The sequence below is a fragment of the Mandrillus leucophaeus genome, unplaced genomic scaffold (genome assembly GCF_000951045.1).
Source record: "Mandrillus leucophaeus isolate KB7577 unplaced genomic scaffold, Mleu.le_1.0 Scaffold465, whole genome shotgun sequence".
Lineage (NCBI taxonomy): Eukaryota > Metazoa > Chordata > Mammalia > Primates > Cercopithecidae > Mandrillus > Mandrillus leucophaeus.
Window position 1 is genome coordinate 2,735,934 of NW_012104976.1, and position 25,768 is coordinate 2,761,701.

Genomic DNA, 25,768 nt, shown 5'->3' on the forward strand with positions numbered 1-25,768 from the left:
CAGTTTTTAATACTAGTATTACAAGTTTTCAATTATTGAGAATAAGTAGTTTGACCTTAACTGTGCTTTGATTTTCCACCCTAAATGATATGGAAGTTAAAACAAAAATCAATCCACCCACGTGGTATTTATGAGGTTAAGAGTTACGTGAAGCCCAATTAATTTATTTTTTTTTTTTTTTTTTTTTTTTTTTTTTTTTTTTTTTTTTTTTTTTTTTTTAAGACAAGGTCTTGTTCTCTTGTCCAGGCTGTGGTGCATTGCACCATGTCGGCTCACTGCAACTCCCACCTCCTGGGTTTAAGTGGTTCTTGTGCCTCAGTCTCCCAAGTAGCTGGGATTACAGGCGTGCACCACCATACCTGGCTAAATTTTGTATTTTTTTTTTTTAGTAGAGATGGGGTTTCACTATGTTGGCCAGGTTGGTCTGAAACCAACTTCAGCCTCCCAAAGTGCTGGGATTACAGGTGTGAGCCACCACACCTGGCCCGAAGTTCAGTTAATTTCACATGCAAACACACCACAAAACAATGTAGATTCTTATTTTGGAGTTTTGTTTTAATGCATTTTAAGCTTACTGTAAGATTAAAATTGTAAAAAATAACTGGTTAGCAGAATTTATCTTATGCAGCAACGGACATTGTGCTCTTTGTTGACATTTATATACAAATCAAAATCAATACCATCCTTTTTTCTCAAGTGACACTATTATGGCTTGTTGTAAAACTGGCAATGATTTTAGGCTGATGTAGAGTTGGACCTGCTGCTTATATCTGAATTGTTCATAAGACTCTGGCCCAGTGACTCATTCATAGTTGCCCTACCGGGGAGACAAGAGTATGTTCTAAATTTGAATGTATCCTTTTTATTTTAAAAGGCCAGTTCCGCTGGGCATGGTGACTCAGGCCTATAATTCCAACACTTTGAGAGGCCATGGCAGGTGGTTCTCCCAAGCCCAAGGAGTTCAAGACCAGCCTGGGCAACATGGCAAAACCCTGTCTCTACAAAAAATACAAAAATTAGCCAGGCATGGTAGCATGTACCTCTAGTCCTAGCAACTCTGGAGGCTTACATGGGAGGATGACTTGAGCCCAGGAGGTTGAGGCTGCAGTAAACCATATTATGCCACTGTACTCCAGCCTGGGTAATGAGGGAGACCCTATCTCAAAAAAATAAATAAATGAAAGGCTACTTCCTAAATTTATTATTTAGTCTAAATAGAATTCTACAAATCCTTTAATGTAGAAAAGAAGCTTAAGTTGGGTTCAGGAAGAGTTAACGTCTAGAGATTTACTGGTCATTTAAAGGAAAAGTAATGGCAAAAGAAAAGCAGAGGGAAATACTCAAATATAATCTCTTATGGAAAGATGCAGTGGAGTCTAAGTTTTTTTTGTTTTGTTTTGTTTTTTGTTTGTTTGTTTGTTTTTGAGATGGAGTCCTGCTCTGTGACCAGGCTGGAGTACAGTGGCGTCATCTTGGCTCACTGCAACCTCTGACTCCCTGGTTCAAGCGATTCCTTTGCCTCAGCCTCCCGGGTAGCTGAGATTACAGGCATGTGCCACCAGGCCCAGCTAATTTTTGTATTTTTTATAGAGACAGGGTTTTGCCCTGTTGCCCAGGTTGGTCTCAATCTCCTGACATCATGATCTGCCCGCCTCAGCCTCCCGAACTGCTGGGATTACAGGCATGAGCCACTGCACCTGGCTGGAGACTAAGTTTTTAAGTCCAAGGCTGTGAATGGTTGTATTTTCTTTCTTTTTTTTTTTGAGACGAAATCTTGCTCTGTTGTCCAGGCTGCAGGCTGGAGTGCAATGGCACGATCTCGGCTCACTGCAACCTCTGCCTCCCAGTTTCAAGTGATTCTCCTGCTTAAGCCTCCTAAGTAGCTGGGATTATGGGCACGCACCACTATGTCCAGCCAATTTTTGTATTTTTAGTAGAGATGGGGTTTTACCATGTTGGCGAGACTGGTCTTGAACTCCTGACTTCAGGTGACCTGCCCACCTTGGCTTCCCAAAGTGCTGGGATTACAGACGTGAGCCACAGTACCCAGCCAAATGGTTGTATTTTCAGTGGAAATCCTTTTGGCATTAGAAGCATATCTTATTTTTCATATATAGATAAAAATGTAAAGTGTGATTGATGGAACTGTTTATTTGGTTGACTTTCTAATTTAAGAAGGGAGATAAAAATCTAATGAATACTTCTTCACATGATCCCCCAACTTGTGTTTCCCCACCCTCATCTCCACTTTTTCAGATAAGTAAGCCCACAGTTGAAAATGATTTAAAAACCCAGAAGATGGGACAGCTCAGAGAGTGGTTTCCTAACACACAAGATCTAGCAGGAAATGATCAGGAAAACATTAGGCATGCAGATAGGAACAACTCTGATGATGATCATTTGGCTTCAGACGACACTAGTGCCAAGCAAAGTGGTAAGATAATTGTGTTTGATTGTAATTATTTCACTGATTATTTCTTGTTTTCGTCCCCTGTAGTTTGTTAGTTAAAGAAAAGTTAGAAGTATGTTAATAGATTTTGTATTGTACCCAACCTTGTCGTTGACTTAATAGGTGAGCATCTGGAAGGAGATCTGGGGAGAAGATCCTCAAAACCACCTGTAGCAAAAGTCAAGTGTGGTTTGGACTTAAACCAGCATGAACTTAGTGCGATACAAGAAGTAGAGTCACCAGCAAGTGGCAGAACTTCTCTACTAGGTAAATAGATGGTTTGATAAAATAAGATTTTTAAATAATTTGCCAGTTTTCTACTTTTTTTTGAGATGGAGTCTTGCTCTGTTGCCCAGGCTGGAATGCAATGGTATGATCTCGGCTCACTGCAACCTCCACCTTCAGGGTTCAAGCAATTCTCCTGCCTCAGCCTCCCGAGTAGCTGGGATTACAGGTGCCCACCACCACACCCAGCTAATTTTTGTATTTTTAGTAGAGACAGGGTTTCACCATGTTGGCCAGGCTGGTCTTGAACTCCTGACCTCAGATAATCTGCTCGCCTCAGCCTTCCGAAGTGCTGGGATTAGAGGCGTGAGCCACCACACCTGGTCTACATTTTTTCAGAGTGTAAAATGTTTTTTGTTGAACTTATAGCAGAAAAGGGAGATTGGAAAAAAAAAAAGAAACCTAGACTGACTTTCATGAAAAGGAAAAAATGGTTTATGTAAACAGTATTTAAAATTTGGACTTAAGGAAATGTGGCATGGGTAATAACTATGACTATACAGTTTCTTTATCTTGTTTATGGGGAAACCAACTTATTGTAGACAAAAATTTTCTGATTTTCTGTGTTCTGACACTCTTGTTCCCTCTGCTTCCTTTCATGTCTGCCTTCTAAATGTGTTTCTTTAGGATACACTCAGGTTGTTTTTTTTCTCTTTTCCTTTGTCACTTTCTACTTTCCTACTTTCACTGCTCTTTTCTTGTATTTTTATAGGATTATTATGCTTAAATCCTGGCTTTATGGTCAATTAGAACAGATCTATTTATTCACTGTACTACTTTCTACATGCAGGTGTCAGAAAAAAATATTAAAACACCCATCCCTGTAATTCTTAATAAATAGTCTTATGTGAATTTCATAATTATTTTTAGAATTCAGATTCACTAAATAATTTTCTCGATCAAATTTATCAAAATAAATTATTTTTTAAAGGGGAAAATTAGTTTTATCAATAGAAAGGTACTTAGAAGTAGTATCCTCATTAGTATAGTAGTTGAAAAAAAAAGCTGTAATGTTAATATTAGCTGTTTTGATCTTCAGCTATAAAATATTGTACCTGTGTTTCTGAGCATTTGAAAGAATTAAGGGAGGTATGCCAGGTGCAGTGACTCACACCTGTAATCCCAGCACTTTGGGAGGCTAAGATGGGAGGATTGAGACCAACCTGGTGTAACACAGTGAAACCCCATATGGTGGCGCTTGCCTGTAGTTCCAGCTACTTGGGAGGCTGAGATGGGAGACTCACCTAAGCTCAGGGGGTTGAGACTCACCTAAGTTCAGGGGGTTGAGACTGCAGTGGTTTCTTTTAAGTCTAGGAATAAGTCTAAATAAGTCAAGATCCCTAGGTAGGTGAACTAAAATCCCTACCAAAACCCCCAGTAGGTGAACTACCGGGCCCTCATGATCTTCCTCCCAAGACTTAGTAAGTGTCATTTGTTTGGTAAACTTATTCAGATTTCCTTCTCATGAAGTCTTGTTCTCATCATAGCCTTTACCATACTTCTTAGGGTAATACTTGTATCATCATATTACATGCAAGTAATTTAAAAGGGGAAATAGCGCTCAAAGGTATAACATGAAACAGCAGTTCTTCCTGCCCCCTACACACCCTTTAATACCACTCACCAGAGGCAGTTACTTTTCAAGTCTTTTAAGTATTTCTTCTTGTATTTACTTCCATAGTTGCAGTGGGTTTAAGCAAAAGTTAAGCTAAATTATCATTATGGTGATACATAGACCTTTTTCACTGCTGAGTTCATTAGTATATTATGTGATTATATTTTATTTTTCTAAACTTTTTTTCGTGTAGTAAATTGTCTTCTTTATTTAATTTGCTTAAAGTTTTTTTAGAGTGTCTGTCTTTCCACTTTCTACTACTTCAGTTAAATACTTCTCAGTATAATGTAGTTTGCACTATTTTCTCTTTGTGTGGAACACCTTTTAGTTGGAAGTTTTATGGGCCATTCTATGCATTCTTAACAAGGGTGTTTTTCCCCCTACAGGGATAAAAATTGGTTCTTGGGGAGGTGAAAAAAACTTTTACTATTTATATATACAAAGCACAAATATACATAAACAGATACGCAGTATATTTGTGGTTATTAAAACTGAATGGGGATACAGGCAATTTGAAAAGGAAAAGTCTAAAAAGACTCCTTAAGGGATGATAAAAATAAGGTTGAGAAATACTGATCTATATTGAGCTTTCCATTTTTTCTTCTCTTTCTTATAGTTCATTTCTTTTTCTTTGGGTTTTGTTTTCTGGGCAAATTTTCTTAATTTTGTCTTCTGACTTTTCTTTTGAACTTTTGATCAAATTGTAGTTTCTAAAAGGTTACTCTTTTTCTCTGATTATTTTCCTTTTTTATAGCATCCTGCTGTTTGTTTCATGGATGCAGAATATCTACTTCAAATATTTATAGTGGATTTTTTGGTTTGGGGTTTTATATTTTTTGTTTGAGTTCTTTCATTTTTGTTGTCTCTGTCTTATACTTTAGAGCCTTTCCTCTATTATCTTCATATTTGAACGGGATGCTAAAAGGCCAGTTGGAGGTTTTGTCAGGGTGAGGGGCCATATATGCTGTTGGACTTTATTAGAAAAAGTATGGCTTTGTAGAGAGGACGCTCACCTTAGTATCTGTCATTCCATTCCTTGAGGGAAGTTTAGTTTATTCAAAGAAATACCTTCTAAGCTTGATATAAGCCTGGCTGTTGATATTATTGAGCCAGACCTAGGAGATCTGGATTGAGGATACAGACTTTGTTTTAATGCCCTCTGATTTCCTTATGGCATTCTGTCACCCCCTTCCACTCTTGCCTCCTTTCTGTGTCTGATCCCCTGGACCCCAGAGTGTATCAGATTCGGTTTCTCCGGAGAATAAACCTTTAGTTTCCTCTGGAGATGTTGTTGATGGACAGGGATCTCAGGAGAGGGATATAACTCTTCCAAGTACATAGTCTTAAATGTTCTGTTTTTAGTTTCCTGCTGCATGTAGTCCTTTTGTAGTAGTGCCTAGCACCCTTAATTCCCCAGCTTTTGGGGGGATGCTTTATCAAAATATAACCTTCAAAGAAGTGCACAAATCATGTTTGTTTCAGTGGTTTATCACTGTAATAATCACACCCATGTAAACACCACCAGGTCAAGAAGTGGAACATTAGAGAACCCAGTAAACACTTCTCTTTTACCTTCCCAGTTATCATCCCCTCTCTTCTAAACCATATCTTGATTCTTATACCACAAATTAGTTGTGGTTATTTTTGAACTTTATATATAAATTGTGAATGCATGTTATAATGGCTAGTAAATTCTCCATGAATTTTCTTTGTGATTAGTCAATACTGGGGCATAATCTGATGTGGTGAGGTAGCAGCATCATTAAAAGCTTAGTAAAATTGAGTACAAATAATGTAAAAGCTTGACTGTGAAAGATAAGGAATTATTTTCTTGCTATGTACTTTAAGTCTTTAGGGGTTTAGATTTCTACCCATAATCTAAATTGGTACTTTAGTTCTAGCTATTAATAGTTCCAGAAACTGAAGTGGAAATTTTTTTTTCCCCCAGGTAAACCAGGTATTTATCAAGACAGAGACCCCCTGAGAGTCTCAATAAGCCGAGAACAAAGTTTCTTTGGGAGCCCATTGGCCTGTGATCCATTTAGTTGTCTTCAACAGGTTGGCCAAGAGAATGTCTGTGGTGATGACTATGATGAAGCAGGTGAGAAATAAATGGAAAGTAGAATTGTATGCACAAGGATACGTGGACAAAAGATATTTATTATTTTGTTATTTGTAATGGTGAAAAATGGTAAATAACCTTAGTTACTGCTGTTAATGGAATCGTTATGATGCACCCTTACTATATTTTTCTATGCAGTCGTTAAATGAGTAATTTTGCTTTTAAATTGTTTTACTAAATACCAGTAAGAAGTTTATCAAGGTATGAGTTTTATACAATTGGCAGCATCCGTAAATTTTATCTTTAAGCTTATTTGTAACAATCCATATCTAATTAAGTACTGTTAAATATTTTAAAAAGTCTATCTGTGGGCATTCTAAATAAGCTCGTTTATGTTTATTTCTAAATATTTCGAAAATAAAGATAATTACAAGGAAAAATATTTAAATCACTTCATCCTAACACCCAAAGACAGCCAATGTTAATCTTCTCACTTCTGAATTTATATATATATAACAGAGGATATTTTATATATAATTTGTGTACTGATCCTACAAAGCATAATTGTAGTACTATTTTATTAGTTGTAAGGCATCTTTTAAGAAGTTACATTTTGGTCAGGCACAGTGGCTCACGCCTGTAATCCCAGCACTATGGGAGGCAAAGGCTGGCAGATCATGAGGTCAGGAGATTGAGACCATCCTGGCTAACACCATGAAACCCTGTCTGTACTAAAAATACAAAAAATGGGCAGATGTAGTGGTGGGCGCCTGTAGTCCCAGCTAGGCAGGAGAATGGTGTGAACCTGGGAGGCGGAGCTTGCAGTGAGCCGAGATCAAGCCACTGCACTCCAGCCTGGGCGACAGAGCGAGACTCCGTCTCAAAAAAAGAGAGAAGTTACATTTTATAGCCAGACTTATTTTTATTTTAGCTGTACATCTACTTAGATAATTGATATCTTACTTGTATCTATAGTTGAGTGGAATGAGAGATGAAGGAAAGGGATATTCTTTTGAGGGTTTATAAAAAAATTAACTTCAATATCTCCTCTTTAAATTGTGGATTAAAATAACTGTAAAGGATATAATTTTCAGTGAACTATAATTTTTGACATTTTAAAATAAAACAGATTATTTTTTAATTTTTAATTTTTGTGGCTACATAGTAGGTGTACCTATTTATGGGGTATATGGGATAGTCTGATAGTGGTATACAATGTATAATATTCACATCATGGTAAATGGGATATCCATCACCTCAAGCATTTATACCTAATTAGAAACAATTCAATTACAGTTTTAGTTATTGCAAAATGTACAATGAAATTATTCACTATAGTCACCCTGTTGTGCTAGCAAATACTAGATTTTATTCTATCTAACTGCTTATTTGTGCCCATTAACCATCCCCACTCCCCAAACGACCCCCAACTACACTTCCCAGCCTCCGATAACTCATTGTTCTACTCTCTATCTCCGTGAGTTCAATTGTCTTAATTTTGAGTTCCCACAAATAAGTGAAAACATATGAACTTTGTCTTTCTGTGCCTGGCTTATTTCACTTAACATAATAACCTCCAGTTCCATCCATGTTATTGCAGATGACATGATCTTGTTCCTTTTTATGACTGAATTGTACTCCATTGTGGTGTGTGCCACATTTTCTTTATCCATTTGTTTGTTGATGGACACTTAGGTCACTTCCAAATCTTGGCTGCAGTTAACATGGGAGTGCAGATATCTCCTCAGTATACATATGATTTCCTTTCTTTTGGGTATATACCTAGCAGCAGGATTGCTGAGTCATATGGTAGCAATATTTTTAGTTTTTCGAGGAACATCCAAACTGCTCTTCATAGTGGTTGTACTAATTTACATTCCCACCAACGGTGTTCCCTTCTCACCACATCTTTGCAAAACATTCATTATTACCTGTCTCAGATAAAAGCCATTTTAACTGGACTGGGAGGATATCTCAAAGTAGTTTTGATTTGCATTTCTCTAGTGATCATTGGTGTTGATTGAGCACCTTTTCATATGCCTGTTTGCCATTTTCTTCTTCTGAGAAATGTCTGTTCGGATTTTCTGCCCATTTTTTAATCAGATAATTAGATTTTTTCCTACAGAGTTGTTTGAGCTCCTTATATATTCTGGTTATGAATCCCTTGCCAGATGGATGGGTAATTACAAACATTTTCTCCCATCCTATTGGTTGTCTCTTCACTTGGTTGATTGTTTCCTTTGCTGTGCAAAAGCTTTTTAATTTGATGTGATTCCGTTTGTCCATTTTTGCTTTCGTTTCCTGTGCTTGTGGGGTATTGCTCAAGAAATCCTTTGCCCAGACCAGTGACCTGAAGGGTTTCCCCAATGTTTTATTTTAGTAGTTTCAAGTTTGAGATCTTAAATTTAAATCTTAAATCCATTTTGGTTTGATTTTTGTATATGGTGAGAGACAGGGGTCTAGTTTTATTCTTCTGTATATGGATATCCGGTTTTCCCAGCACCATTTACTGAAGAGACTCTCTGTTCCTCCATGTATGTTCTTGGCACCTTTCTCAAAACTGAGTACACAGTAAATGTATGAAATTGTTCCTGGGTCCTCTATTCTGTTCCATTGATCTGTATGTGTCTATTTTTATGCCAGTACCATCCTTTTTTGATTACTGTAACTCTGTAGTATAATTTGAAGTTAGGTAGATTCCTCCAGTTTTGTTCTTTTTGCTCAGGATAGCTTTGGCTATTCTGGGTCTTTTGTGGTCGCATATGAATTTTAAGATTTTTTTTCTATTTCTATGAAGAATGTCATTGGTATTTTGATAGGGCTTGCATTGAATCTGCAGATTGTTTTGGATAGTATGGACATTTTAATAATGTTGGGATTCTTCCAATCCAGGAACATGGAATATCTTTCCATTTTTTGTGTGTCCCCTTTAATTTCTTCCATCAATCTTTTACAATTTTCGTTGTAGAAATCTTTCACTTGTTTTGTTAATTCCTAGGTATTTAATTTTCTTTGTAGCTGTAGTAAATGGGATTACTTTCTTGATTTGTTTTTCAGGTGATGTGCTTTTGGCATATAAAAATGCTGTGGTGAAAGTGGGCATCCTTGTGTTTCAGATCTTAGAGGAAAGGCTTTCAGGTTTTTCCCTATTTGGTATGATACTAGCTGTGGGTCTGTCATATATGGCTTTTATTGTGGTATATTCCTTCTGTACCCAGTTTTTTAAGGTTTTTATCATGAAGGAATGTTGAATTTTATCAGATGCTTTTCCAGCATCCATTGAAATGATCATGTAGTTTTTGTCCTTCATTCTGTTGATAGGATATATCACATTGTTTGTTTTGCATACATTGAACCATCCTCGCATCCCCGGGATAAATTCCACTTGGTCGTAATGAATGATCTTTTTAATGTGTTGTTGAATTTGATTGCTAGTATTTTATTGAGGATTTTTGCATCAGTATGCGTCAGAGATATTGACTTGTAAATTTTATTTTATTGCGTCTTTGTCTGGTTTTGGGATTAGGGAAATACTGGCCTTGCGGAATGAGTTTGGCAGTATTTCTTCCTCTTCTGTTTTTCAGAATAGTTTGAGTGGGATTGGTATTAGTTTGTCTTTAAGTGTTCAGTAAAATTCAGTGGTGAAGTGATAGTGTCCTGAGCTTTTCTTTGCTGGGAGACTTTTTATTTCAGCTTTGATCTCATTACTCGTTCTTGGTCTACTCAGGTTTTGGATTTCTTCATGGTTCAACCTTGGTAGGTTGTATGTGTCTAGGAATTTATTCATTTCTTCTAGTTTTCCAATTTTGGCATATAGTTGCTAATAGTAGTCTCTAATGATCCTTTAAATTTCTGCGGTACCTGTTATAATGTCTCCTTTTTCATTTCTGATTTTATTTATTTGGGTCTTCTCCTTTTTTTTATAATTAGTCTGGCTAAAGATTTGTCAATTTTTAAAATCTTTTCATAAAGCCAATTTTTGGTTTCTTGATCTTTTGCATTATTTTATTCATTTCCCTTTCATTTATTTCTCCTCTGATCTTTATTGTTTCTTTTCTTCCACCAACCTTAGGTTTGATTTACTCTTGCTTTTCTAGTTTTTTAAGATGCATTTTTAGGTTGTTCATTTGAAATTTTTCTTCTTGTTTTATGTAGATACTTATAGCTATAAATTTCCCTCTTAGTACTGCTTTTACTGTATTTCATAAGTTTGGGTATGTTGTGTCTCCATTATCATTTGTTTCAAGAAATTTTCAGTTTCTTTGTTAGTCTCTTCATTGACCCACTGGTCATTCAGGAACCTACTGCTTTAATTTCCATGTGTTTGTATAGTTTTTATCTTGTTACTGGTTTCTAGTTTTATTCCACTGTGGTCAGAAAAGATAAGTGTTATTATTTCAGTTTTGTTTTTGTTTTTGTTTTTGTTTTGAGACAGAGTCTAGCTCTGTCATCCAGGCTGGAGTGCAGTGGCACGATCTTGTCCCACTGCAGCCTCAACCTCCCGGGCTAAGGCAATTCTTCTGCCTCTGCCTCCCGAATAACTGGGACTGCAGGCATGTGCCACCATGCTTAGCTAATTTTTGTATTTTTAGTATAGATGGAGTTTCAACCATATTGGCCAGGCTGGTCTCAAACTCCTGACCGCCCAGGAACAAGTGATCTGTCCACCTCAGCCTCCCAAAGTGCTGGGATTACAGGCGTGCCCACCCCTGGTCTATTTGAGTTTTTTTGTTTGTTTGTTTGTTTGTTTTGAATGTTTTAAGCCTTGTTTTGTGGCCTAACATGTGGTCTATCTCTGACAATGATACATGTGCTGAGGAGAAGACTATGTATTCTGTAGCCATTGGATGAAATGTTCTGTAAATATCTATTAGGTCCATTTGGTCTATGGTGAAGATTAAGCCCAATGTTTCTTTGTTGATTTTCTGTCTGGAAGATCTGTCCAATGCTGAAAGTGGGATGTTGAGATCTCTAGCTATTATTTTACTGGGGTCTAGCTATCTCTTTAGCTGTAATAATATTTGCCTTATATATCTGGATGCTCCAGTGTTGGGTGCATATATATTTATAATTGTTATATCCTCTTGCTGAACTAACCCCTTTTCATTATATAATGATCTGCTTTTTCTCTTTCTATAGTTTTTGTCTTGAAGTCTTTTTTTTTTTCTTTCTCTGTCACCGAGGCTGGAGTATGGAGTACAGTGGTAGGACCTTGGCTCACTACAACCTCCGCCTCCTGGGTTCAAGCGATTCTCCTGCTTCAGCCTCCCAAGTAGCTTGGATTACAGGCATGTGTCACCACATCTGGCTAATTTTTGTATTTTTAGTAAAGATAGGGTTTCGCCACATTGGCCAGTCTGGTCTCGAACTCCTGACCTCAGGTGATCTGCCCACCTGGACCTCCCAAACTGCTGGGATTACAGACATAAGCCACCACACCTGGCCAAAGTCTATTTTTTCTGATGTAAGTATTGCTACTCCTGCTGTTTTTTGGTTTCCATTTGCCTCTTTTTCCATGTTTTTGTTTTCAGTCTGTGTTTCTTTATAGGTGAAGTGTATTCCTTGTAGGTAACAGATCATTGGATCATTGGATCTTGTTTTTTTTTTGCCATTCAGCCACAGTATGTCTTTTGCTTGGAGAGTTTAGTCCATTTACATTGAATGTTATTATTGATAAGTAATGATTTACTTTTGTCACTTTGTTATTTGTTTTCTGGTTATTTTGTGGTCTTCTCTTCCTACTTTTCTTTCTTCTGTTTTGTTGTTGTTGTTATTGTTGTTTTAGTGAAGGTGATTTTCTCTGGTGGTATGTTTTGATTTCTTGCCTTTTGTTTTTTGTGTATCTGTTGTATGTTTTTGAGGTTACCCTGAAGCTTGCAGATAATATCTTATAACCCATTATTTAAAACTGATGACAACTTAACAATGACTGCATAAACAAGCAAAGAGAAAACTAATAAAAACCCTGTACTTCAACTTTCTGTCCCTGCTTTTTAACTTTCTGTTGTTTCTATTTATGTCTTATTGTACTGTCTATATCTTGAAAAGTTGTACTTATTATTTTTTATCTGTTCATCTTTTTGTCTTTCTGTTTAAGTATGATTAGTTTACACAAAACAATTACAGTTTCATAATATTCTGTGTATTTCTGTGTACTATTACCAATGATTTTTGTACCTTCAGATCATTTTTTATTGCTTACTAATGTTTTCTTTCCTATTGAAGAACCCCTTTGATTATCCCTTGTAGGACAGGTCTGGTTTTGATGAAATCCCTCAGCTTTTATTTGTCTAGGAAAGTCTTTGTTTCACCTTTACTTTTGACGGGTATTTTTGCCAGATATACTATTCTAGGGTAAAAGTTTTTTTCCTTCCGCACTTTTAATGTGTCATGCCACTCTCTCCTGGCCTGTAAGGTTTCCACTGAAAAGTCTGCTGCCAGACATTGGAGCTCCATTGTATATTATTTGTTTATTTTTCTCTTGCTGCTTTTAGGATTCTTTCTTTATCCTTCACCTTTGGGAATTTGATTATTCAATGCCTTGAGGTAGTCTTCCTTGGGTTAAATCTGCTTGGTGTTCTCTATTCCTCTTGTACTTGAATACTGATATTTTCCACTAGGTTTGGGAAGTTCTCTATTATTATCCCTTTGAACATACTTTCTCTCCCTGTCTCTGTACCTTTTCTTTAAGGCCAATAACTTGTAGATTTACCCTTTTAAAGCTATTTTCTAGATCTTGTAGGCGTGCTTCATTCTTTTTAATTCTCTTATCTTTTGTCTCCTCTGTGCGTTTTCAAATAACCTGTCTTCAAGTTCAGTAATTCATTCTTGTGCTTGATCAGTTCTACTATTAAGAGACTGATCCATTCTTCAGTATGTCCATTGCATTTTTCAGCTCCAGAATTTCTGCTTGATTCTTTTTAACTGTTTCACTGTCTTCATTTTATTTATCTGATAAGATTCTGAATTCCTTCTCTGTGTTATCTTGAGTTTCTTTGTTTCCTCAAAACAGCTATCTTTGAATTCTCTGTCTGAAATGTCACATATCTGTGTCTCTGGGATTGGCCCCTTGTCCCTTATTTAGTTTGGCGAGGTCATGTTTTCCTGTATGGTCTTAATGCTTGTAGATGTTCATTTGTACCAGGGCATTAAAAAGTTAGGTATTTTTTTCTTTTTCTTTTTTTTTTTTTTTTTTTTGAGACGGAGTCTTGTTCTGTCACCAGGCTGAAATGCAGTGGCACGATCTCAGCTCACTGCAACTTCTGCCTCCCAGGTTGAGGCAATTCTCCTGCCTCAGCCACCCAAGTAGCTGGGACTACAGGCACGTGCCACCACACCCAGATAATTTTTGTATTTTTAATAGAGACGGGGTTTCACCATATTGGCCAGGATGGTCTCAATCTCTTGACCTCATGTTCCACCCGCCTCAGCCTCCCAAAGTGCTAGAATTACCGGCGTGAGCCACCATTCCCTGCCAAGAGTTAGGTATTTCTTATAGTCTTTGCAGTCTGGGCTTGCTTGTACACATCCATCTTGGTACAGTTTTCTGAGTATTCAAAGGGGCTTCAGTGTTGTGATCTAAGTTTTTGGTCCCTGCAGCCATGTCTTCATTAGGGGATACCACAAGCTCAGTAACACTGTAGTTCTTGCAGACTCATAGAGGTACTGCCCTGGTGGTCTTGGATAAGATCCAGAAGAATTCTCTGGACTACCCAGCAGAGACTTATTCTTTACCTTCCTGTCTCCCAAACAAATAGTGTCTCTCTTGCCAAGGCCCACTGCAACCACTACCTGCCTACCATCAAGGCCTTCATTCAAGGCCCTAGGGCTCTGCAGTCAGCAGGTGGTGAAGCCAGCTCGTCTTACATCCTTCCCTTCAGGGCAGCAAGTGGCCCTGGGCAAATCCAGAGGTGTTGTCTGGGAGCCAGTGCCTGGAATCAGAATCTTTAGAACTCTGTCGGGTACTCTACTGTGGCTAAGCAGGCACCAAAACCAAAAGTCCTTTCCACTGTTCCCTTCCCTTCCCTAGGCAAAGGAGTCTCCCCTTGTCCACCACCACCACAGGCCTATGGAGAGTACTGTCATGGTACTACTGATAATCACTTAAGGCCCAGTGGCTCTTCAGTTAGCTTGTTGTGAATGCTGCTAGGCATGGGACTCTTCAGGGCAGTGGGCTTCCTCCTCTCTGACCCAGGGTAGGTTCAGTATTGGGGGAAACCAGCCCCCGATATTTCACATAGGTTCTTTTCTATTTCCCTAAGTGTTGGCCGGTCTGAGAAATAAAGGGAGACAGTACAAAAGAGAGAAATTTTAAAGCTGGGTATCCGGGGGAGACATCATATGTTGGCAGGTTCCGTGATGCCCCCTGAGCCGTAAAACCAGCAAGTTCTTATTAGCAATTTTCAAAAGGGAGGGAGTGCACGAATAGGGTGTGGGTCACAGAGATCACATGCTTCAAGGGCAACAAAAGATCACAAGGCAGCAGGTCAGGGAGAAACTAGAATCACTAATGAACTTCCATGTCCTGCTGTGCATGCATTGTCAGGGTTCAAGAGCAGAGAACCGGTCTGATGAGACTTTGCCAGGCTGGAATTTCCTAATCCTAGCAAGCCTGGGGGCGCCGCAGGAGACTAGGATGTGCTTCATCCCTATCTACAACTGCATAAAGGCAGACACTCCCAGGGCAGCCATTTTAGAGGCCCCACCCTGGGAATGCAGTCTTTTCCTGTGGCTGTTTATTATTAATATTCCTTATTGGGGAAAGAATTCAGCAACATTTCTCTTACCCGTTTTCGGTAATAATGTAGCAGGATGAGCCGCAGACAAAACCTCTCAGACACCGAGTTGTAGAAGGAAGGGCTTTATTCAGCTGGGACCATCGGCAAGCTACCGTCTTAAAATCTGAGCTCCCCGAGCGCACAATTTCTGTCCCTTTTAAGGTCTCACAATACTAAAGATTTTACATGAAAGGGTCGTGATTGATTGAGCAATCTAAGGGATATGTGACAGGGGTTTTATGCACTGGTGGTCAGAGTGAAACAGAACAGAACAGGGAGTTTCACAATATTCTTCTATACAGTGTAGTTGATTTTTAACTACTAGGTTTAGGCCAGGCAGGCCCCGGCCTGGTTTCGAGCCTGGCGCCAGGCTGCCCGTCTGGTTTCACTTTCTTGTTTTTTTTTCTTAAAACAGGTACTGAGTATAAAACAATATAAAACAATAAGAGAGGGTCTCTCTCTTCCCTCAGTAAGAGAAATATGGCTCTGTCCTGCCTGGCCCACAGGCAGCCAGACTTTAAGGTTATCTCCCTTGTTCCCTGAAAATCGCTGTTATCCAGTTCTTAAGGTGCCCAAATTTCACATTGTTTAAACACAACATGCTCTACAAACAATTTGTGCAGTTAGCACAATCATCACAGGGTCCTGAGGCAACATACATCCTCAGCTTATGAAGATGTCGGGATTAAGAGATTAAAGACAGGCATAGGAGATCATAAGAGTATTGATTGGGGAAGTGATAAATGTCCATGAAATCTTCACAATTTATGTTCAGAGATTGCAGTAAAGACAGGCGTAAGAAATTATAAAAGTATTAATTTGGGGAACTAATAAATGTCCATGAAATCTTCACAATTTATGTGGTTCTGCCGCTGCTTCAGCCGGTCCCTCCGTTCGAGGTCCCTGACTTCTCGCAACAGAGATGGCATCTAAGAGCCAAGGCCTGGAATCGGGGACCTCAAGATCCCACTTGGTGCTACTCCCCACTGTGGCCAAGCTGGTACCTAAACTGCAAGGCAAAGTCCCCTTTATTCTTCCCTCTGCTTTTCTCAAACAGGAGTCTCTTATAGCCATCACAGCTATGAATATGCTGGGTCACGCATGAAGCCAGCATGTCTCAGAGTCTCACCTAAGGCCCATGGCATATACTACCTGGCTTCCATTGCTAGGACCCAAGGGCTTTTTAGTCAGCAGGTGATGAGTCCTGCCAGGACTGGATCCTTCCTTTCAAGGCAGCAGATTCTCTTGTAGCCCAGGATGTGTCTATAAATGTCATCCAACAGCTAGGTCCTAGTATGGGGACCTCATAAATCCACCCAGTGTCTTATTCTTCTGTGACTGAGTGGGTATTCAGTTTGCAAAACAAAGTCCTCTTTATTCTTCCCCCTTCTCTCCTCAAGCCAAAGGAAGGGGTCTCTTTTGAAGCTGTGAGCTGTGCTGCCTGGGATTTGGGGAGGGGTGGCACAAGCACTCCCTTCGCCACCCTAGCTGGTTTTCACTAGGTCGTGTGACCCCTCCAAGTCTACAGGCTCTGAGCCCAGCACAGCACTAGGACTTGCCTAGGAGTTGCAGTCTTTGTGGCCTAAACAGCCTTTCAAGTTTATTTAGGACTCCAGGGCACTAAATTTAGCCCGCAGTGACAAGACTTGCCAAAACTCAACTTCCAACTGCTAGAGTGGGTACTTCCCCTCTGGCTAGGGCTGGTCTAAATGCTCCCTCCATGGGCATTTGCTGAGTTCTGCCTGGTGCTGGCCACACTGAGTTCCAATGCAAAGTCCCAGAATGGCTGGGCTCTCCTTCCCCCAAGCATGCAGATTCTCTTTCTGCACCATGTGGCCACTGTCTGGAGATGAGGGAAGGGTGGTGTTGGCATTTCAAGACTGTCTTTGCTGTCCTCTTCAGTGCCTCTGTCAGTGATATGAAGTGAAAACCAAGTACTGTGATTGCTCACCTGATTTTTGGTTCATATGAAGGTACTTTTTTATATAGTTGCTGTTGCGGAATCAGGAGGACCAGAGAGAGTGTATACAGGAGGATGTATACAGTACTTGGGGTGTATACAGGAGGACAAGAGAGAGTGTATACAGAAGGATGTATACAGTACTTGGGGTGTATACAGGAGGATGTCTTTATTATTGAGTGCACTCAGACCCAGCAGACTCAATGTCCAAAGACTGGGCGCAGAACAAAGACAATACTTGGCTTTTATACACACTTCACAAAAGAGGGTGGGCTAGCTCGAAGCAAGCTTACAGCAGCGTGAAAGCAGGGATACAGAGGCAGGACAAAGACAGTTAATCAAATTGTAACAGGTTCATAAACTGTTGCTATGCAGCCCGGATGTCCATTATCTAGTTTTGCTCTGAAGAGCCTTGCACTGGTTTATCTCATAACCTTCACTATGGTGCCCAGACAGCTGTAGTTCAGGCCTGCTTAGGCTTCTCATGACCTTCGTTGTAATTCTTAGATAAAACAGAATACTTGGCCGGGCACGGTGACTCACGCCTGTAATTCCAGCACTTTGGGAGTCTGAGGCCAGCAGATTGCAAGGTCAGGAGATCGAGACCATCTAGCTAACACGGTGAAACTCCGTCTCTACTAAAAATACAAAAAAATTAGCCGGGCGTGGTGGCAGGCACCTGTAGTCCCAGCTACTCGGGAGGCTGAGGCAGGAGAATGGTGTGAACCCAGGAGGCAGAGCTTGCAGTGAGCTGAGATCGCGCCACTGCACTCCGGCCTGGGTGACAGAGCAGGACTCCGTCTCAAAAAAAAAAACAGAATACTCGAAGTTATTAGTTACAGAGAACAAGAATCTATAAACTCATACTATAAAACAAAGGAAAACTTGTTTTTCTTCTCCTTATGTTGAGGGAGTGCTGGGAGGGAGAGTCTCCAGAGCACATTAGATAATAATATTAAGACTTTTCCTGGGTCTGGGCTGTGCCTGTTGCTGCCTCTGGGACAAGTCAGCCTAATACAGGAAAGCTTATTTCTCTTTAATTTTATTTTTCTTTAATTTCCCACCTCAGTTGCCAACTTTGAAGTTCCTGTGATGAGGACAGTTGGTGGAAGCTTCTATTCATCTCTCTTGCTCTACCCCCACCCCACCCCGGCATTACTCTTTTTTATTTACACAATGGATATTTGCATTTTCTTTTTATTCTACTCGTTGATATCCTCTAGCTAAAGACTACGAGGAACACAACTATAGTTGAACAAAGCTGAGTGTCTGACCTGTTGCAGTGAGGGGGAATGCATACCCTGGGCAACCACAAGGCATCTCAGTAAATGGATATTTAGAAAGGACTTACAGGATTTGCGCTTGTTTTAAGGGATTGGGAGAAGGATTCGAGGAAACAGGGCTTTTTGATTATTAATATTGGATGTTGTCAGGAAGCAAGAGTAATTCTGTTTCGGTACCTGAAAAGTTCTTATCTAGGAGGTGGTATGAATGGAAGTGAAGCTAAAGTTGTAACTGGTAAAACAGCAGCAGTCACTCCTATTAGCCAGGATGAGGGAATGCTTGGCCATTCTTGTGGTTTAGACAGTATTCATGGTTTTGTCTATGTTCAGATGTGGTTACAAAGGGTCTCATTTTTTTTTTCTTTATCATGGTCACAGAGTGGCCGTTTCTGAGATTGGCATTCCATGGAATTGTTGATGTTTAACAGAACACCAGGGCCTGCCTGATAGTGTCTGGTCAGCTCCTGGATACCAGGGACACCTTTTCTCTTTCTCAGAATCATTCCCAGATTCAGATTGTTTCAATCTTATTTTATTCTATTTTGAGACAGGGTCTTGCTCTGTCACCTAGGCTAGAGTGCAGTGGCACAACCACAGCTCATTGCTGCCTTGACCTCCCAGGCTAAATTGATCCTCCCACCTCAGCCTCCCGAGTAGCTAGGACTACAGGCATGCACCACCCCAACGGCTAATTTTTTAATTTTTTGTAGAGACAGGGTCTCACTGTGCTGTCCAGACTGGTCTTGAACTCCTCCTAGGCTTGAGCAGTCCTCTCACCTTGGCGTCCCAAAGTGTTGGGATCATAGGCGTGAGCCACCACGCCTGGCCCAGATTGTTTCCATTTTAGAAAGGTCTGTCTTGTTACTACTGTTCCATTGTTTCCACCCCACACCTTGATTTAATAGATTTTTTAAGATGGAGCCACTAACTGCAAGCTTTGTACTGTCTGCCTTTGTAGGAAAACAGGAAATGGTGCTTTCCTGCATGGCATGAAAAGAGAACAGTAAGGTGTTACTTTCATTATGTCACTTTCCCTTTTTAGGAACTGTTATCAGTGAACCACATCCCAAATATGACAGTTATTTCTCTTCAGCTTTCAGGGACCTACCCACTGAATCTTTGAACATCTTCAGTGACTCTGATCTTGCTCCTTTCTCTCACTTTTATTTTTCACTTCTTACTACTACACAAATGCTGTCTTATTCATTCATCCCTCCACTGAGGGAGTCTTCTAGATATACTACAGATAACAGTAAATAATTGTAATTATTATTATTGAATTGAACAACCCAGATTAGCTTCTCATTTCCCAGTTAGCTTTTAAAATGAGCTGCTTACGAATAGAAGAAAAAATAAAATCTCACTATAAAATTTCACCAGCCAACCTGGGCGACAGAGCAAGACCCTGTCATCCAAAAAATATATTGTATTTAAAGACAAATATCAGCCAGGCGCGGTGGCTCACACCTGTAATCCCAGCACTTTGGGAGGCCGAGGTGGGCAGATCACAAGGAATGAGTTCAAGACCAGCCTGGCCAATATGGTGAAACCCCATCTCTACTAAAAATACAATAATTAGCCAGGCGTGCTGGTGCGCACCTAGTCGCAGCTACTCGGGAGGCTGAGGCAGAAGAATCTCTTGAACCTGGGAGGCAGAGGTTGCAGTGAGCCAAGATTGTGCCTCTGCACTCTAGCCTGGGTGACAGAGTGAGACTCTGTCTCAAAAAAAAAAAAAGACAAAGATTTGCTATTAGCTTTGTTTCTGCTTCATTAACCATAATATATATTATTTTATGAATAAATATCTGTACTCACAGATAGATGTGTACGTGTGTGTGAGGTTTTTTTAATTTTTATTTTATTATTTTATTATTTTTTCCTGTTTTTTTTGTTTTGTTTTGTTTCAAGGCACAGTTGTTCACACTGTTGCCCAGGCTGGAGTGCAGTGGTGTCATAGCTCATTCAAAATCCAAAATCCTGGGCTCAAACCATCCACCTGCCTCAGCCTCCGAGATAGCTAGGATTACAGGAGCATGCCACCATGCCCAGCTAATTTTTTATTTTTTTGTAGAGATGAGGTCTTCCTAGGTTGTACAGACTGGTCTGAAACTACTGACCTTAAGCAATCCTCCAACCTCAACCTCCTGAGTTGCTGGGACTACAGGGGTGAGCCACCGTGCCTATCTGTTTGTTTACTAGGTCTACATTTGAAAACTAATTCTCCTGGTCCAAATGTAATGAGTTATCTCAATTGATTATTTACAGTCACAGATCGAACTCTTTGTTATATTCTTTTCCCTCTTCTCACTACTGCACTTGATTAGTCTTTAAAAAAATAAAATGAATGATTAATAATTCTTAAACATTTAAGAAATATGCCGCTAATGTGCATACCTTCTAATATTGAGATTATGAAGCAGAATTTTGTTTATATTCAGTGAAGCAGTTTTAATTGTATTTTTCAGAGCCACAGACTACAATATGTCTTGGTGAGCTTTCGCACAAGTGTCAGTTGGTCACTTGGAATAAGAAGGAAAATAAGCTCATAATACATGAGTTGTTAATATGAGACAGAAAGTATAATTTTAATGTTTTAATATATCAAATATAATTAGGAATAATTCATCATAAAAATAACATACGTTCATTTTGAATTTAGAAAGCTGTAAAAAAAAAGGCTGGGCGTAGTGGCTCATGCCTATAATCCCAGCTACACAGGAGGCTAAGGCAGGAGGATCACTTCAGGCTAGGAGTTTAAGACCAGCCTGGGAAACAACAAGATTCTGTCTCTAAAATAATGAAATAATAGAAGGCACTAAAAGGTACAGTACAAGTAAAAATTACTCCTTGTGCTACCATTGATAAACAACCACTGGCTACAGTTTGGTGTGTTTTTTTGAGACAGAGTTTGGCTCTGTTGCAGAGGCTGGAGTGCAATGGCACATTCTTGGTTCATTACAACCTCTGCCTCCCAGGCTCAAGCAAGCCGCCCTTCCACCTCAGTCTCCTGAGTAGCTGGGACTACAGGTGCCTGCCATCACGCCGGGCTAACTTTTGTAATTTTTGTAGAGATGAGGTTTCACCATGTTGCCTAGGCTGGTCTCGAACTCTTGAGCTCAAGTGATCCGCCCACTTCAGCCTCCCAAAGTGCTGGGATTACAGGTGTAAGCCACTGTGCCTGGCACTGGTGTTTTCTTTATTGTCTCTTTTATATGCATGTTTTCTCATCTTTAGGACGATACTGTGTTTATGATTTAATATTCTTGCTTTTCCACTTAAAATAGTGGCAAAAGCATTTCTCATCACACTGGTTCTTTTCTAGCTTGTAGACCTAATATTCAAATTTCTTAAAGCATTTTATTCATAAAATAACAATAGCCACAGTTTTCCAGGAAAAACTGACTAGTGAAATGTTTTTAACAAATAAGGTGAATTTTTTCTTTCATCTAGGAAAATACAACTTTAAGAAGCAAAATGAGACAGTAGATTGTAGAAAAGCAGGGAATAGTGTCCTATGGTGCTAAGAATTTGATTTGTCCTATCCCAACTATATTTTTCTCCCATGTTGAACTCCAAAATCCGTTTTTCAGTTAAGGTGAAGGAATCTGTTGTTGAAAATCATGCAGTGTTAAGTTATGCTGTGGAGGAAGAACATACATATTTGGGTCCAACTGTGAAGCCAGATGATAAGGTTAGTAATGTCTTAATGTTCACTCGATTTTTAGAGCTGTTTGGCTTTGATATTGTCTTCTGTTTAGTTTACAGAAGCTATATTATAACATTAAAGTCCGTATTATCTGAGATCTGCTTTTACTGAAGTGGATCAATGATGAAACTAGCCAAATCTGAGCATCAGAAGGCTTTCCAGTCTACCTGATGCATGATCTCTACAGTTCTGAGAAGCAAAACTATAAAACAATGTAAAACAATAAGGGCATATGTTGGGGGTGTGTGTGTGTGTGGGTGTGTGTATGTGTGTGTGTGTGCATGCACATGTGTTTATAAAGATAACAGCTGTAGGAATGAATGAGATTGAGGGTGGGGGGGTGCGTATGTATGTCTGTGAAAGCCTAATCATTTCTGGGCAATGATGAAAAGGTTTTACTACTGATCTTTGTAACTATGAAGGTTTCTACACTTGACCTGAGCTCAGAAATGACAACTGCTGGGGTTGGTGATTTGGAGTTTTCCTGCATACTACTTGCTACATTGTGATCTGATATTCCCCTTAATTTCTAGGCTAAAACACTTTCTCATGAGCCATTATCTTCAGTAACTGTTTCCACTGGAAGCCTTTTAAGTTATGAAAACACAGATTTGAGCCTTACAGATCCAGGTAATAAGGTCAAAATGTTTATAAATAAGTTGAAAGACCAGCACCAGTTGAGTTGCAGTACAGTGATGGAAGGAAGCATTGGTTTTTCGTGATACACCTTGGGGAACTGTTCCTCTAAATCTCAAAAGTAAAGTATAGGTGGGCGTGGTGGCTCATGCCTATAATCCCCCCAGCACCTTGAGGTGGGAGGATCACTTGAGCCCAGAAGTTTGAGACCATCCTGGGTAACATGGTAGAACCCCATCTCTACAAAAAATACAAAAGTTAGCCAGGTGTGGTGGTATGTGCCTGTAGTCCCAGCTACTCAGGAGGCTGAGGTAAGGAGATCGCTTGAGCCTGGGAGGTCAAGGCTGCAATGAGCCACAATCGTGCCACTGCACTCCAGCCTGAGCAACATAGTGAAACCCTGTCTCAAAAAATAAAATAAAATATTCACACCCAGCAAAAGATTGGAGCGTATGGTATTCTAAACATTACTGGAAGTAACAGGGATGCTCTGTGGATCCCCAACAACACTTTTGAGAAGCAGTTGCTAATATATTTTTCCATTCAGTAGAAACCTATCTGAGCAAATTTCATGGTTGTACTGATCTCTTAACAACATGTATCACCATGCCTCTCCACTAAAATATGTCTGTAAGGAAGTACCCAGTACAGTATGTGTATAAGGAATATTACATTAAAAGGAATATAGTGTCGCTGTCAATTACATTTTTTTTTTTTTTTTGAAATGGAGTCTTGCTCTGTTGCCAGGCTGGAGTGCAATGGCGTGATCTCGGCTCTCCTGCCTCAGCCTCCAGAGTAGCTGGGACTACAGGTGTGCACCACCACGCCCAGCTGATTTTTGTATTTTTAGTAGAGACGGGGTTTCACCATGTTGGCGAGATGGTCTCCATCTCTTGACCTCATGATCCACCCGCCTCGGCCTCCCAAAGTGCTGGTATTACAGGTGTGAGCCACCACGCCTGACCTATTTACATATTTTCATTAAACTCAATTTTCAGAGTCATTTTCAGAGCACATGGATGATAGCAAGCAAGAATCTACTGCCAGTAAAGAACAGGAAACAAACATAAGTTCCATAGTTCCTTCAACACAAGATATTTATCAGTGGCGGAACTCTTCAGACGTTCATAAATCTCTGTTGCCTGCAGTGGATGAAACTACATGTGGTCACACACACTTTCGGCAAATGATAGACAAGTACATTAATGAAGCAAATTTGATACCTGAAAAAACAGATTTACGGGGTAAAATTATTTTTCAAGTTTTCACCTTTCGTCATTTTTAATTTTATGCAGTGATTGTTTGAGCTTCAAGTTCTTATGGCCTGCTACAACACCGTTATACCACAGAAAATATTGAGGGCATTTAGTGAGAAAAGGGATCTGGAACCAGTTAGACTCACTGAGGCACGTGTACAGGAGATTAATTAGCAAATCTTCCTTTACCATTGCAGAGTTAACTATTACAGCTGAGACAGTATTACTAATAAATAAGAGCAGGAGCTCAGAAATCAGACAGTTGTGGATTTGAGTCATAGCCTGACCATTTCCTAGCTGTAAAACCAAGGGCAAGTTACTTTTTCATCTTTGAGGAATGTTAGAGATTAAATGAGATAGTGCACATAAAGCACAATGTCTGGCCCATAGTAACACTGAATACAGTCAGCCTTTTTCCTTTTTTAAGCTTATACTGAAGCAATGGTTACATATGTCCTGTTGATCCTAATTGGCCTCATAAGGCTATAGAAATAGAAGTTTGTATTTGTCAAAAGTTTGTTCATACTTGTAATCCTAGCACTTTGGGAGGCTGAAGCAGGAGGATTGCTTGAGCCCCGGATTTCAAGACCAGCCTGGGCAACACTGAGACCCCATCTCTATTTAAAAAAAAAAAAAAAATGTAAAATTAAATTTCTCTAAAAATAAAACTTAAAAAGTTTTGGTCACTTGAGAGGATCCATATTTTTGGACCTTTGAAATAATCATGATAGGACTTAACTTTAAAGCATCTGCTGATTATGGGGGGAAAACTGAAGTTTTTGTTACACTGGAGTTACCTGAAAATAAGCTTTTATGAATATGTTCTTAATATTCCTTTTCTAGTGTTTACCTTAAAAATAAATTTATGGTTTTTTTCCCTCAAAAATTCCAACAGTTGACCTTGACTTTCCAGAATTGGAACACATTTTTCCTAATTTGCATCATCAGCTGTTTAAACCCTTAGAACCACATCCAGATTTTGACTTATCATCATCATCCTCTGGGATTTCTCCAGACAACAGAGACTTTTACCAGGTATATTAAAGCAGATGTCCCATTGCAGTGAATATCTAAAAATAGTTTTAAGGCATTTCTCCTACTGGAACAAGAGTTCTTCTAAACCTTAACCTAGAATCACATGGAAAGCCGGGCACAGTGGCTCATGCCTGTAATCCCAGCACTTTAAGAGCCCAAGGCGGGCAGATCACTTGAGGCCCAGAGTTTGAGACCAGCCTGGCCAACATGGCAAAACCTTGTCTCTACTAAACATACAAAAATTAGCCAGTCCTGGTGGTGGGCACCTGGAGTCCCAGTTACTCAGGAGGCTGAGGTGGGAGAACCGCTTGAGCCCAGGAGACAGAGGCTGCAGTGAGCTGAGATTGTGCCGCTATACTCCAGTCTGGGTGACAGACCCAGACCCTGTCTTTAAAAAAAGAAACAAACAGAAAAAAAGAATCACATGGAAAACTTAAATAAAAAATAAATAAATAAATAAATAAATAAATAGATCCTCTTGCCCAGACTACACCCTAGACCAATTAAAGCAGAGTCTCTGGGAGTGCTCGGATAGTATTAATTATTATTATTATTTTTTAAGCTCCCCAAGTGATTCTAATGTGGAACCAAGTTTGAAAACAGCTGCATTGGGCCAGGTGTGGTTGGCTCACACCTATAATCTCAGCACTTTGGGAGTCTGAGGCGGGTGCATTGCTTGAGGACAGGAGTTTGAGATCAGCCCG

At 39.6% G+C, this 25,768-nt stretch overlaps 1 protein-coding gene across 1 annotated transcript in view; it reads left to right on the top strand.

The window, feature by feature from the left end:
- CEP295 (centrosomal protein 295kDa) overlaps positions 1-25,768 on the top strand; it is a 70,263-nt gene that overhangs the window by 39,238 nt on the left and 5,257 nt on the right. The window contains exons 16-22 of the mRNA XM_011995011.1: positions 2,257-2,434; positions 2,573-2,716; positions 6,298-6,450; positions 22,022-22,122; positions 22,671-22,767; positions 23,772-24,017; positions 24,943-25,064. Of these exons, the coding sequence (XP_011850401.1) occupies positions 2,257-2,434; positions 2,573-2,716; positions 6,298-6,450; positions 22,022-22,122; positions 22,671-22,767; positions 23,772-24,017; positions 24,943-25,064 (1,041 nt within the window). The remainder of the gene's footprint in view (positions 1-2,256; positions 2,435-2,572; positions 2,717-6,297; positions 6,451-22,021; positions 22,123-22,670; positions 22,768-23,771; positions 24,018-24,942; positions 25,065-25,768) is intronic.